Here is a 15,935-nt window from a genome sequence, read left to right as displayed (position 1 = left end):
TCGTCATGCTGGTCATTTATATATAGTTATATGGTATTTTATATGGACTCCGACGTTTCCTTCCAGGTCTGACAAACACAAATGAAATTACAACAACACCATGAATATAATCATATATAAAGCTTATTTTTATTGATTCATGATTTTCCAATATACATACATACATACATACTTCTCATAACAGTTTTATGGTATTATTATTATATATTTTGACTATATTCAATAATAATTGCAAAAAAAGAGTTTTCTCTTAACATTAGTTTATGAATCTTTGTTTTCTTTTTTTTTTTTTGTTTTTTTCCCTCTTATTTGGCTTAGAATATTTGATACATTACTAGAAAATGACTCGATATACTGTGCGTGGAATCTGTCTGCATATATTTGGTTTGGTAGCTTAGATTTATCATATCCCAGCCGACTCTTCAATCTCAATGTTCGCTCACAACTCCATTTCTAAAATAACTCTGACGCTTTAAGAGCCATTCTTTTCCACAATATCGGTTTGTTGCACTTGCGCCGAAAGCTCGGTAATGTCGTCAACGTCCGATATTAGGTTCACACTATAGCGTAGACGTTTGCTGCGCAAGTAGCTGTGAGAGTTGTCGAAGACCACAGTGTCTTAAAGAGATATGCATATGGGGAGAGAGTGTAAGCGTCTATTTTTCATAAAATAATGACATAGTCACTTACATGTTGTATTGGGTCGCGTTGAGATGAAGCCCACTTCATCCATTTCATTGGAATAGACAGTGCCGAGCGCCACTTCGCTACGCTTTTCTCCAGACGACTTGTCAATGCTGTATATACCGAATTTGATGTCGTAGTCGAAGGTGCGAAAATCCCATGATAGCACTAAGTTCTCTTGCTTCTTTTCATCCACATAAAAATCCAGTTTTAGCTTGTTACCCTTATTTATTGTGGTCTCGGTATAGTCCTTATCGTTGTCTTCATTACCTTGCTCGACAAACATGTCTTGCGGAATTTTTCCACCCCAAATAATCTGAAAGTAGTGAAAAGTAAAATGTTTAGATTAAAACCATTTAATTATAAGAGACTTGGTCAGGAGAAGCTTAATGGTCTTGATGTTTGTTGAAAGTTTCAATTTTATAAAGAATTAACCAAGTTAATTTGAGAAGTAGGCGATACCATACTCCAATGGTTAGAATTTCATGAGGTGATTTACTTCCACATCATCTTTCTTAAGAAAAGAGTAAATGAGATAGCCGCTTTCTCATTATCGGAATTGATCTGAAGTTATTTGGTAAGGAGATATTATTTCCGCGATCTAACCCTGTTTATATAGTGGAACCGCAAGTTAGTTGAATTAGTCTAACAGACGGACGGACAAAGAGACATGACGGAATCAAATTGCTTCTTCACGCTGAACACTTTGTTAGATACTATTGTACTAGATGTATTATCTTATATCTATCCAGATTGTTTTGCGATGTTAAACTTTGTTGGCTTGTGGAGGTTATATATGAGATCGCATTTTTAATTCACCAACCTTCGATTTGCATTCTGGATCACCATTCTCATCGACATAATTGCCACCAAAGCATTTGGGAAATATATTTGGATCGACATGGGAGAACAGTGGTTCCTTCCACTTATCTGAGCCGGTCTTGAAGATTTTTATTTTACTCATTGTGTACTCGTCCAGGAACCTTTTGACGAAATTGAAAGCAACAGAGAACAGTTTGGGTGCTGTGAAATACAATTGGAAGAATATATGTGTATATACAGTTATAAAATAATTATATTTGTGGCAGTATTGGGTCTTCCTCACCATTGATTATGTAGCACATTTTCAGCAATTCCGGATAGTTGCTTTCGTATTGTTTTACGGTGGATAAAACACACTCGGCGCCCGGACGCCACGCATACTGCTTCAAATTGAAGTTGGCCATGTCGAAGAAGACAACTAGCTGACGTGCCTGTGGACCATGTGTTTTGCTCTGTTCATAGCCAGCTTGCATAAAACGCTCCAACAGCAGCACCAAGTAGCGTTGGAAGTCGAAGCGTGTGACGCAGTGTAGCATGCCCCAAATGTCAAAATTATAGAATGGGCAGACAATAACTGGAAGTAAAACAAAACAAAGAAAACGTACATACATATTAAAAGTCAACTGTGGATTTATTCTAAACCCTCAACTCATGGCAGAAAGTTGTTACTCACTTGGCGAACCTTCATTGTCATAGCCAATCAGTCCGTGTGGCATATATTCTCTGAGAGCGCGAGGCACATCCCACTTCTCCAAGTTGTCTACATTCCACATAGCGCGGGTCTTCAGGCTCTGTGAAAACCAAAAAATAAACGGATTCTAATTTCTTTGCAATTAAATTGGTGACGTGAGATGGCTTATATATTGCAAATATTCGAATTTCACTGGAATTTTGATTTTTGTTTTTAATCGAAAAATTCTCGGTGTTTCTGTGCATACTCGGTTATATTTTAAGTTGTCTGATGACACTCAAATTTATTTCGGTTTTCTTTATTAAATTGCTTATGAGTATAGGGTAGCACTTATGTAAATTTTGTAATACTTTGTTATTTTTGAAGTGATTGTTATGCTCCAAACAGATCGAAGTGTATATTGAGCAAACCGTCTCGTTAGATAGCGCCATAAAATGCCACATATGACTTCAATAAAGATCCAATGCGAATCCAATATCCGCAGCTTATTTGATGCTGTTCCATAAACTTAGTAAAAAGCTTGTTTTAACCCGAGTATATATTTTTCTTAATATTTTAACTTTTGTATGAAGTACCGTCTATCTAGGAACAGATCATCAATGTTTGATCAAGCTTTTTATTGCCTAGACCTGTTCTCCATTATACGATCCGACACTGTCCGATTTATGGTGGATCTTAAAATTATTTTATTTAGCCAATTACAAAAGAAAAGACAGATAAAAGATAACAAGCCGCTTTTTCAAATCAAATATAAACTAGAGGTTCCATATTGCACGCCGAATTTCAACTACTTTCGGAAAATACATATATACATTAGGGTGGTTTTTTTTGGACAAGAAAAAATTATTTTTGGCTTAAACTCTTTACATTTATATAAATATTACCAAATGTGACTATTTTTGACAAAATTTATTTTAACGCTTAAGGAAAGCATTTTGTTGTTTAAGACTGTTTTTTAAACTCCAATAATGACTACAAACATTTTTTTTTTAATTTGATAACTTTAAATTGGCCAGAAAGAGGACTCTCCTCAGCTTCTAGAACACTTATCAAAAATTTGTTACGAAATAAAAATTTTAACTCGAAATTTTACTTTAAAACTGAGTGGGTCCCCTCTAGATGTTAAACAATTTTTGTTTTGTCCAAAAATGTTCGTTTTTTATAATCTACAAATTTTACCCTTAGGCTAAGCAAAAAAAAGTATTTTTTTTTCGCTCCACCCTAATATACTTATTATATATGTTATGCGCGTAATCACTTTTTGCCTGGCCATGGGTTCGAAAACTATCTTAGGGATTTTCCATTTATAACATAACATCAATAACCACACCACAAATAGAAATATAAGTTTAGTGGAATTGTCAAAGTCCTATCTAATATATATTCTTTTCTATAGATATAACTTACCGCCCGCAACATTTCCTCAGCAGCCTCTGGATTCCATTTTCGTGCTTCATAAAAGTAAAAAGTAAATAAATACTTTAATAAAATTAATTTGATCATTTATGCCATACATACCTCGTAGCCAACGTAGAAGAAAATAATCATCATGGGTTTCATTGATCACGTCGGAAACACTTTTGCGGAACTGTAAACATATTTGAAACGTGTTTTAATTCTGTTGATATATGTAAAACTACAATTTAAGATAGGATTGGGATTATATTTTATAAACCAAATTTTTTTTGAATTTTAATTAACTAAAAAATTATATTTTGTTCTTCATTTTCTGTGTTCTCTACTTCAAAATTTAGGAACCAACTTCAAGTACAATACATTTGATCTAGTGTTTCCTTGAAAACTGTGAACAAGTTTTGATAATTATTACTATTGCTTTAAGTTCTATAAGACCCAGCTACCATCTTCATATGGACTTTTTTTTAATATAATTGAGCCACCTGGGATCGTACACAGTTCTCGATACTTAGTTGTCGGGAGCTCAATTTATAGACCTCCAATATGATTATCGCTTGTACATCTAATTTCTTTCACACATTCCAAAACTCAGTGACTAGGTTGTTGTCAAACAGGCGAACATGAGTTTATTGACACTGCTCTTCTTTCTTTGATGTGATATTTTCCAGGCCTTGCTGGTATTCAGAAACATAGATCCGAAGTTATAAGATCAGTTTACAGGATCAGGAGAAGCATACAATTTAAATCGATCGGAGCGCTCAGTTACAAAATACGGTGAGGCTCAACTTCAACCTCGTTCCCATTATCCGGAACTCGATTGTACATATTTTTGAAACTTTATCGCTTTCATAAATCTTCGCAATTTTGAAATATGCCATTATTAAAAGCAGGAAATGGAGTTTGATCTCCATTCTCAATTAATTATAATATAAATAAATAACAAAAAAAAATTATAAATATTAGAAGAGAGTTGCGATCCTTCCTAGTTAGTTGTATATAAGCATTTTATTGAATTCTTTTTTGTGCTCTTTTACAATATATTATGATTTTTGTAGGTCATTCGGATATGTGCATTTAACGAAGCAGCGTTACCTTTCTAAAATTTCACGAAGCTCTAACTAAGCCATAAGTATTTTGACGACTAATTGAACACCGATGAATATAAAATCTAACTGTTTTATTGTAAAAGTTACTGATCCCTTCGCACCCTTTTGCCCGCGCATATTATTTTGCTCTTTGTCCCACCTGACATTGAAGCGTTATGAATTGAATAGTAGCTGCTAAAAGCCGGTAATCAGCGCTAAGTTATTTAAGTTCCGCTAAACAAATTTTAGATTTTGTGAATAAAACTTATATTTAATTTTTTTTTTGTTTAAAGAAGTACCGACCTTCAATTCGATTTCGCTTTGTGCTTGCACCGCGATACGATTGCTTTGTTGGATTCAGGTTTCTGCATAAATTTTACTTAATCATTATTTTGACCGAAACGTACGCATCACAGTTAGTGTGGACTTGCCCACTGTGATTAAATCGACATACGCATGCGCGTATGTTGGAGCGCCGAAGTAACCCTACAAGAAACTGCTGATGGGTTTACCAATACACTCACACTTGTTGTGTCAGTACTGACAGTCAATTTACCCGGCAATTGGCTGTCACTGTTATTGTAAAAAGGTACCCTCTCGATTTATATTGCTTTCTATAGTTTTACATATGAACGATTTAAATAGCTGTATTCTTTAATACCGTCACCACTGACAGTCAAATGACTGTCAATGTTTACTATTTTTCCAAAAGCAAATTATGTAAACGTCGAAAAGAAACAGCAAAAGAACATTAGAATAGAAGTTTCGAGAAGATGCGTTTTTTGTGTTAAAAAATAAATAAATAACGGCAGGAGTTTTCAAATATAATATACGTAAGTTATTAAGTTTCAAATAAAATTATATTTTTAGTTAAGTTTCTTTTTTATTTAGACGTTATTAAATTTCGAAATATCCACGAACTGGAGAAACACGTACAGCAGAGCTTTTGAGAGGAGCAAGTATGGAATCAAGTGAAAATTTACTTTCAGAATTTATTAATTATTTATATTTTTGCTGTACTCCTTTTTTATGTTAATATATATTATTATAACTTATTTAATTAAAAGTTTTGAATTTATTATAGAAATAAAAATTGTATTATATACTGTGCAAAAGAATTTTTCACTTGTGATAGCTTTTCAGTCATAACTGACAATTTTCAGCTTTGATGGATTTATGATCAGCATGACTTAGGAAAAGGCAAGAGAGTGAGAAGTATAGATATATAGTGAATCAATTTCGAATATCTATGCGTTTGTTTACATCAGTTTTTGCACAAGGCTCTTAAGAAAATGATAGAAACTCTGTTTTGCGCGCTGACAAACTTTTTACAGCTGTGACTGTTATATTACCGGCCAAATCACTGCCTCTGTTCTTATAGGGAAGCTAACCACGAGTGTAAGCAATCGTATCGAAATCGTTCGATAATCAGCATTATTTAAATATAAACAATAAATATGAAAGCGGTGACTAATGAATCGAATCAATTTAAGTTCTAAGAAATTATGTATGTATGTACACATTAAGAATATATGTATATCTAGCAATAAGCTTACGTATATGTACATATGAATTACATATACGTCTATATTAATTGTAAAAACATATTTATAATCACTTTTAATTTCATATAAATTTTATTTACGAGTTATTATATAATTTACGTGGGATTCGTCGTGATTTGCTTGGAAATTCTAATCACATATCGTTGTCACATATACATGTATATGTACCATATATAATTAGGGCCAAAATAATAGTTCTTACCCTAATATTGAAAACCTTAACAATAAAAAAAAAACAAAAAAAATTCTTTCGTGTTTCAACGATGCCCGCAAGCGACCAATTAATACAATGGTCTATGGAATGTTATTGAAGTCATGTATCTTTGTAGCATATACATATGTACATATACATATATACAATACATATATACGTACATATCATGTTATTTAATTTTCTTGTCTATTTATACCTGTTCTGTTTTGGTGGCTTAAACATAGTTTCTACATTTTTTTGTCTAGTCAATAAGATGTGAGCTCTGCCGATACGTGGAACCTGGATACGAAGCTTAGAATAATTGTAAAAGCATAGCAACTATGTAGGATATAGCAAACTAACATAAATAGGATATAATGAATTTACTCTTAAATATCATGAAACAGTTTAGGTGATACTAAAATAATGTTTATCCTGTAATAATGTTTATATCTGTAGTTAATACGGCAAATGTACTGTGTCTGGCTAAAACGCAGATTGGCAGGTGTGGAGCTCGTTTCTAAATATCTTGGTATCCCCTACGATAATTAAAACCCACTTGTTGGAGAATACATGGCGAGTAGTAAAAAATGCTAACGGAGATGTTAGCTAAATCTTCAGCTCATTTTAAAACTAATGCTAGAGGACAATTCACTAACAATTTCGAAAATGGACTACACAATGCTAAAAGGAGGGGTACATTACTCAGTGAAAATTGTCCTCCACTCTCACTATTTAGGGTTCTAGCAGGTGTGTTATATTAATTTCGCATAGTATAAATAATGATAGAAATTGAGATGTCGATGTTTTCGTCCCATTAAGCGACGAAGAGTGCGTTTAAACGTGCAGTACATTTGTTCGTGATGTCATGAAGGAAAGGAGGATAATTATTTGCTTCAATTACTATAAAAGTTTGACATTTCGTTTACTATGACGTTGCATGTCGCAATATCATCTCTATCTTACAGGTTCTAATCTCACATCTCGAATATCTTACACAATTTAGCCATTAAAGGTAATGGATGTTGCTTATCAAGGAAGCCTTTCGATATTTCAATAATTTTCTGGTAAGTGATTCTATCTTGTGGTTCTACACTGTAGCAAATATAAACTTGCGAAAAACTCTATATTAATCTAATATTTAAATGACATTTATACCTGCACTTTGTACATGGTGACTGCCTTAATTAAGTAAGAATGTAATAGGCATAAAAATATATATATGCACACTTATACATATATACCTATATGTTTATATGTATATGAAAGCTTGATAATTGCTTTGTTTTACGCAAAAAGAGTATATCAGCATTTTTATTGTTAAATACTGACACTGATTTACTTTATTGCAAATAAGAAAGGCAAAGTTCGGCATGAATCGAAAGTTAGCTAGTCTTACAAGCTATTGATATAATCGTTTTGAGTAAAAGCATTTTGTTTTTACGAGTATACTATCAACAGGGTAAATTAAGTTTGCCACGAAGTTTGTAACATCCTGAAAGAGGCGTCGGCGATCCTATAAAGTATACATATATATAATATGAGGGTTGCTTTTTATATTTCGGGACTAGTGTACAAAAACAAACACTAATCATGGAAAATCGCTTTATTGTGTTTGAAAATATTCTCCATTAAGAGCTATACACTTTTGTATGAGCCAATTGTCAAACCACTTTTGCCACTCTGATTGATGTATCCCCAAAACATGCGTTCTGAACACATGAGCCCTCTCTTCAGGTGTCATAAAACGTGGACCCCTTAGCTTATTTTTTCGGTACGGGAATAAAAAGAAGTCATTCGGTGCCAAGTCAGCACTATACGGTGTATGCCTCATCAAACCGATGTTTTGAGTGCTCCAAAATGCAGTTGTTTCAGTCGAGTGTGAGAGCTCGCACTGTTGTACAGACTGATCCGTCTTCGGCAGTTGGTTTTTCTGATTATTTGAAAGATAATTGGCAAACAAATGGTTGTATACCACTCAGAATTTACTTTTTTGCGTTGTTCTAGTGACTGACAAATTTTGTGGTATTCAACGTAAGCAAATATTTTTACAGTCAAACGTTCATGTAATATTGAATGCATGCTGGTCCCACTAATGCCTATATTTGCCTCTAGCCCACGAAAGGTCACATAACGATCTTGCAATATCAGCTTGCTAGTCCGTATGGACGCGTATATACAGTCAATGGGTTGGAACACAGGCGAGCATGGCAAAATGGACTCACCTCGTCTTTAAAATCGATTATACGTAGGTTGTCTTTTATATTTCGGGATTTGGTAACCTTAGTGTTGCAATCTAGCAACTCACAACTTTATCGTAAAGTTTGACCTTTTTGATGACCGATTAAAATCACATTTATGTTATTTATTTGTTCTTATTGCCAAAGGCAACGCTATAATCTCTAAACAAATTGTTCAGATCGGCCCGCTATAGCATATAGTTGTCATACAAGCTGATCGTTTAAAATCAAGTTATGTTCTTTATGAACATAAATGATCTTTCTTCCGTATTAAGTAAACTTAATTCGACTTGAAAGTTTCATATATCAATTATGTATTTTATATATATCATGGTATATGTCATACTTTGCAAAAGTAGGTTTTGAAATCGTGCCTATCTTGCTAAATTGTGAAACTAGTGTTACGAATAAAATAATGTTAACTTAATCTTTTCAAGTCTGGTTATTGGATTAACTACATTAACGAATATTAACCGAATGGCCATACTATTCTGATCAGCGGTAAACGCATCTATAAGGGAATGGGGATACTAGGATCTGCGGATATCCCTAGCTTTAATAAATATTTTAGCAATTTTATTACATATAGTGTAGGGATTTCATACATTCAAATGTCAGATGAAAGTAAAATTCAGGTGGCAAAAATAATTTTTCTGATTCACATAAAGAATTATTTCATTCAATATTCATTTTAAAGGTTTACCCAAACGGTTCCGATATTCGAATAAGCGGATGGAGGCTAGACTAGTCAAAATCTTGCAATATCATCAAAGTATTCATAAGTTGCACATTTCAAAAAACCGTTTGTCGACAGTTTACTTCAATACAGAAAGTAGGACATAACCACTAATTCCAGCGTTAGAAATGCGTTCAGATTTATTACTATACTTGAACATATATTATTACTCAACAAACAGACAAATATTTTAATTAGAATGGCTTGAAATATGCGGCAAGGTAATAATATTTAGCATTGACATGCAAAACGGCATTGAACTTCAATTTCAACAAAATATTATAAGAAACTAAACGGTACAATTAATTTAGTTAGTTAAACCCTGGGCTACTAACTTAATTGCAAACTTGAAAAAAATACAAATATCACACCAAGATTTATTCTCAAAGCGCAGAAAAAAAGATAAAAAAAATACCAGACGCACTACCAAGTTAAGGAAATCTACTTAGAAAACTGGTTGGACTTGGAAAAAATTGAATGCGCACCGTAAACGTCAATTTAAGCGATATTAAGCACATTCATGCTCGCTTCAAGAGCAACTGGGCAAAAGAGCAAACCGAGTGCAGAACATAAAAGTTTTATTTGCTTTTTATTTTTGTTATATCTAACATATGTACTTGTATATACGAGTATGTATATAAAAATGTGTAAATGTAGTTTTACATCTTTGTATATATATATATGAAAGTAAAAAAGTAATTAAATATGTATTAAACAATATTAATTTAATTGTTGCTTTTAGTGTTTATAAAAAACCTCAAATCTAAAAAAGATGATTGATAACAGTTATACATACAGAAAAAGAACGAGTATTTAAATTGTGCATGCGGTAATGTAATATAAATTACATAGTGATTAAACCAGTTGTCCGTAGCATTTTCTGTTGAAACCACATTAAATGCTGTAATCATGAGTCAGCTTTTCGATTATTCTTTTTTATTTAAGAGCGTTCGACTTTGTATTAACTGTTTTATTAATTTATATTGGTATAGAAAATGCAATTTCATGCGTGAAGTTAGTAATACGTCTTAAAGCTCTTTTTATCTAATTATTCTTTGTTAATATCATTATGTTATTAAATGAAAAAAAAAACTCTTGTGTATTAACTTTCACTTGCAATATTATGTTAAAATAATATGCATATATACAAATTAGTATGAATATATTGTATAATATGCTGATTTGTCGTTTTTATTTCTGACCTGAAAAAGCTTCCACAAAATAACCACAAGTAATTCCACTGCAGTACTCTCTATTTGCTAGACAAGCTATACGAAATGTTGCAGAAGGTGATTGAACAAATATATGTCGAAGCGTAAGTGGCACAAAAATATATGAGATAATTGAGCAAGATATTTTTCATTTACCAAAAAAACAAAAAAAACACTAAAACTATACTATTTTTAAAAAATATGTTCTACTCAGTTGTACAATTTCTGTAGCGTTGACCAGTACAATTCCATAATATAGAGCAGCCAAGCCACTCTAATTTCACATGATTACCTACCATTTTAGTTTTGAAATTAGCATTATTCTAAGCATGTGTTTGCTAGCATTACTAAAGAGTTCTCTTCCAAGACATATCAGTTTGTTATAGCATCGGACGAAGGTTGCTTGTTGATTGATCGGCAAAATTTCATCAACTAATGCCACAATGAAAGCCTATCCGGATAATACCAACATTCATTCCTAAATTGTCGCGTCAAGTGTCAAAGAACTGTCAAAAAGTCTCATGCCAGTACAAATTGTATTACGCATCCCAGAAAAACTCTGATAGAAATTACAACCTTTGACATCGCAAAATGGCTTGTACCTGTATATCTTTATGAGCTGATTGAAGTATACTCATTGGCATTTGCATTCTACACATCAATTATTCGTCGTGACTATAGTTAGAGTATGTATCTACGTTTTTTTGCTCTTAAGTACAATACGACCAATTATTTCTCTAAATGGCAAGTGTTTGATTTTTAAAATAAATATTCATAAGTAAATTTTTTAAGTACTTGCCTATGCATGTACTTTGAACTAAGGCACTTTTCTGGCTGTTAATTTAAAAATCACTGGAACTATCTTAAGTATTGTATATATGTTAATTATTGACACTATCTTTCTTGTTGGTTTATGGGTTAAAACTAAACTATATGCAAAGAAAAAGATCTGTAGTCCTGGCAGGATTTTTAGTTTTATTTTAGAAGATGACGGTGAGCATTCAAAGTTTCAAATATAAAAAAATACGTAAAAAATCTGTTTTCATTTAAAATACCATAATTTTTTAACTATTTCGGATGATATATTTTATTTCGCATCGCTGATTATTTTAAAGCATAAGATTTCTTAAAAACAATACCTCCGGGAGATTTTTCCAATTCAAAAATCAATATATTTAAAAGCTTCGAAAAGTGAAAACAAATCAAAATGTCTATCTATTATGTATATATTATATATTAGGATGTTCTGTTATTTCAGAAGTTTAATTTTTTTTTGAAAACGCCTTTTGAAATATAACTTTTATGTGCAAAAAATAAATATCCAACCTAAACCAGCAATGTTTTCAATTTAAATCCTGCCTAAATGATATTTCTTTTTCCATGGATTTTGTGATCTTTCTCATTAAGCAATTCAATCTACTTTGAAAAAACTAAAAACTCCGCAAAATATATCTTAGTGATTTTTTCTTTAAAAACATCTATAAATGTTATATGCATTTCAAGTCATACATCAAATGTATAAAATATCATGTTTTTTAAGTTGTAGGTTTATTTGTTTTGGCGATAAAAAACTTATTGAAAATTATCAAAAAATCCCATGTTAAATACATGGAAAAAGAAATTGAATTTAGGCACGTTTCAAATCAAAAATTAAGAACGTGTTAACGTTAGATCCTTATTTTTCGATCAAAAACTGAAACTTCCAGGAGCGTTTGTAAAAAATAAAATTAACATGGGCAGTAACGGACACCCTAATGTAAATATAATATGTAAGGTTCATTGGAACCCATAAATCGAGAGCTTAGTTTTATGACTCCCTCTAATATGTTTTTGTGGGTGTAATTGTATTATCCGTGGTCCGTTTTTTAAATTCTATTCACATACATATGTGTGACAAAATGTTTTGCGACAATACGGTACAACATTTTACATACGAGAGGTTAAGTGTTTACTTATGTCGTGCTAAAATGTTGAAAAACCCATTCAACTGTTTTAAGAAATATGTAATAGTTGTAAAATTGCTAAGGGTCCAGTGGTATGTACATATACTTATGTGCATAAAACAACATTTAATTTCATGAGTTAATGAAAGATGCATGTTGGCACACTTAGGGTTAACATTTATTTACTTAAATGTGTTTTATAAAGTTAACTTGGCTAGTGTTTCTATGTGACATTACTCTAACATGTCTGTTATAGCAGAGAAAAGCATTATGTCCTTATAAAAAGTTATTATATTTAATGACGGTACTACAAGTCCCTTTGTTCTTGTAATTTGGTAAGTAAATATCACTCGCTTAGGTAAAAAATATTTCGGGAGTATTAAAATAATGATGAGACAAATGAACTGATCATCATAGTTCTCCATACAATGACCTAAAAATTGTTTAATATAATAAAAAATCGAATTTTGCAGGCCTAATTATAGGTAAAGCTCAACTTTTTTAAATAACTCTGCCTTTTGTCATTTTGTCAATTCAAGTAGAGAATTTTTTTTAGGTTTCAACCACGGAGTATGTGCCGAAGAATCACTGCAGCAGTGGAGTACCTTTTTTAAACGCTGTTCAACTTGAATAATATTTTATTGTTTTCTTCATATATTTTTCTTAAGGTACGCATGCATATTCCTAAATTATGTAAATGAATTATCTTTATTTTATAATAAAGGCAAAAGTTATACAAGCATTTAACCATTATGATGGAAGTTGTGTGAAACTTTCCTCACTTTTCAAGGTGAACCACTTGTTGATGGTTATTAATGTATTTGAAGAAGTAGGAAGGAACTGTCAACAAGCAAGCAACTATTGGAATTAAAATGTTTTTCTTAATTGACTGCAAAAACTAGTTTAATTCTTAAGCATACATTTTTTTTAAATCTAATAAATATTTGTTTTTTTTTAGAATTTAGAACGAGTGTTGCATAATTCTCCAAACTGGACAGACGGGCGCCAAAATGCTAATGGCGTGCATATAAACGCAAACATATTCATGTATATATTAATTAATGAAATAGAAAATAGATGAAAGGAAAACAATTAAAAAATAATGAATAATTCAAATTGTTATGCATGCAACATGCCATGCGAGTATTTGCAATAAAATCAATGACACTTGAAGTGTATGGAAATGTACATTTGTTTAGCTGACTTATAGGAATTAATTAATTTATTATTCTTTAAATTTATTTATATTGCCAGTTAGTTGATTAATTAATTATTGTAATATTATTTATTAAATATTATTTACAAGCTTTATTTGAACTTATTAGAGTGATGAAACTAGTCCTAGAGGGATAGCTGTCAAAGTAAACATATGTATTTGACATTTATTTTCGGTATACATTGACATTAGTTCATGGAAAACCTAACATCGTTACGACAATCAATAATTATGGAAATTCTTTTCCAAAACTCGCGTTCTGTGAAGTAAATTTATATTTAGCTTTTGCCCTATTTGTTTACAACACGACCTGGCGACCTAGTATTATATATTTTGAAGAAAATAAGTATAATTCAATTTCGAATCCAATCCTACGATTTGTCTCCGTTTCGATTGAAATAATAACCTTATCTACCTAATAAGTCTATAAATGTCTTCAGTCTATACCCCTAAGTAGGAGTAATATAATCGCAATTTCAAACACCAATAGTAAAAATTAATCACCAATCTGTAACCTCCGATTTCCCTACATGGTCTATACATATATGTATATTATTTATTATTATTTACTCAACAAGTGTTTAAGACAACATTGAACGCGCAAATTGTTCATACGAACCCACAGTAGTTTAATGTGTTTTACAAGTACAATCTCATTCGACAATCACATACATAAATACGCTTATAAATCTATATTTGCGTTTACTAACGCTTAATAATGTTAAGCAATCAATCGATTTACTCACCTGCTTCAAGGCAGTTTCCTGTGCATCGTTAATATTTGGCATGTCGGGCATGGTGATTGTACTGTCTCCTATATGGTACTTGTAGTAATCACAGTTCTATTTAAGTATGTGTTTATGTAAGTACGTAGATATTCGTAGGTACTTTAGTTTTTGACCCGTAAGTGGCGTGTAAAAATTTTAATAACAAATGTCTCTACGTTTTGTAAATATGTAAGTATGTAACTGGTAAGCGTGTTGTTCTCTAAGCGCATGCACTTGACTCTTGGAGCGCAAAAAGCTAAATGATCAAACTGGTTGAAATGAGATTCTTTTTGTTTAGCCGGTCATTGGCGGGTTGCTCAACGCTCACGTACTATGAAATTGTGCTGCTTTTTCTTTCTGGTTGTTTTGGTTGTTTAGCACTATTGAAGTATGTACGTATGTTTATTCTAGTTAGCTTTTGTTATTTTTGTATTTTTATTAATTTATTTTGCATTTTATACAGGTACTTCTTAGAGATATTGCGCTTCGCAATTCTCGTCGCGTGATTTTTTTAAATTTTATTTTTTTATTTATTTTTCTTTGTTTGTCATTGGGCTTTTTCGTTGAATTGCCAAATTTAGGTTTCACTTTGTCACATAGTATGCATATGTAATAAAGGTCTGTAGACTTTTTTGTTAAGTACTTATGTATCCATGTAAGTATCTTAAAAATGCGCAATTGTTTTGCGAGCAAAGCCAATTTTCCCTCAGTTTCTGGTAATTTTGCTTTATTATGCTGCGGAAGCAATGGGTAATTTACCGTAATTTCGTGTCTGCTCTGTTATTGTCATTAAATGCAACGGTCTCTGTAATAACTTTACCACACACACGATTTTACGCGTCAAATTGTCTCAGCATCTTCTTCACTTTTGTTTTCGAATTTTGAGTTTCGCTTTCGTTTACTGAATTGTATTTCTTTCCGTATAAACTTCCACTCGCTTCGTCAAATAATGTTTAACAATTTATATTCTCAAGTTTGTGTTACAACTCCAGAACTCGTTTGGCTACGCGCGTCTTTAGTAACTAATGCGGAACTCGGCTATGCATCGGTATATAAAAAGTCTATGCTAAATGCTGACAAGCATATAGTTTATAGTGAAATTGTCTCTTGTCTCTTGGTTGTTGGCTGTTGGCTGTTGACTGTTGGTTTGTTGACTAACTACAGCTGAGTTGCCGTGAAATGCGCGAGCGCGAGTCTTATCGGACACGGTGGTTGGTCCCAAATGTTTAGGCACTGTAGGAATTTTTTTAGTGATTAATATGGTAATTTATTACTACTATAAATATCAGATATAAATAAAAATAAGTGTAAGTATATAATAGTATAACACAGAAAACCATAGAAAAAATATCAATCTACAATAAAG

General features: G+C 31.9%; 1 protein-coding gene across 1 annotated transcript; it reads right to left on the bottom strand.

Moving 5' to 3' along the window:
- Positions 1-105: 105 nt before the first annotated feature.
- On the bottom strand, positions 106-15,720 carry LOC106623937 (SEC14-like protein 2). Its single transcript, XM_036364513.2, has 8 exons — positions 14,549-15,720; positions 3,716-3,785; positions 3,605-3,648; positions 2,180-2,297; positions 1,790-2,080; positions 1,508-1,707; positions 691-1,000; positions 106-618 (listed from the first exon to the last, which is right to left on the bottom strand). The coding sequence occupies exons 1-8, from the start codon at positions 14,597-14,599 to the stop codon at positions 473-475; spliced, it is 1,230 nt and encodes a 409-aa protein (XP_036220406.2). The 5' UTR covers positions 14,600-15,720; the 3' UTR covers positions 106-472.
- Positions 15,721-15,935: the final 215 nt, after the last annotated feature.

Source organism: Bactrocera oleae, chromosome 6 (assembly GCF_042242935.1).
Source record: "Bactrocera oleae isolate idBacOlea1 chromosome 6, idBacOlea1, whole genome shotgun sequence".
NCBI lineage: Eukaryota > Metazoa > Arthropoda > Insecta > Diptera > Tephritidae > Bactrocera > Bactrocera oleae.
The sequence above is the reverse complement of the archived record's forward strand: the minus strand, read 5'-3'. Positions and strand labels throughout refer to the sequence as shown.

Bases quoted from the DNA above. Each gene is read 5' to 3' on its own strand.
- LOC106623937 (XM_036364513.2), bottom strand. From the start codon at position 14,599: ATGCCCGACATGCCAAATATTAACGATGCACAGGAAACTGCCTTGAAG. The intron at 2,298-3,604 runs GTAAGTTATATC...TGGTTTTCACAG, and splicing joins CTGAGGAAATGTTGCGGGCG to AGCCTGAAGACCCGCGCTAT. The intron at 619-690 runs GTAAGTGACTAT...TATCTCTTTAAG, and splicing joins AACGCGACCCAATACAACAT to ACACTGTGGTCTTCGACAAC.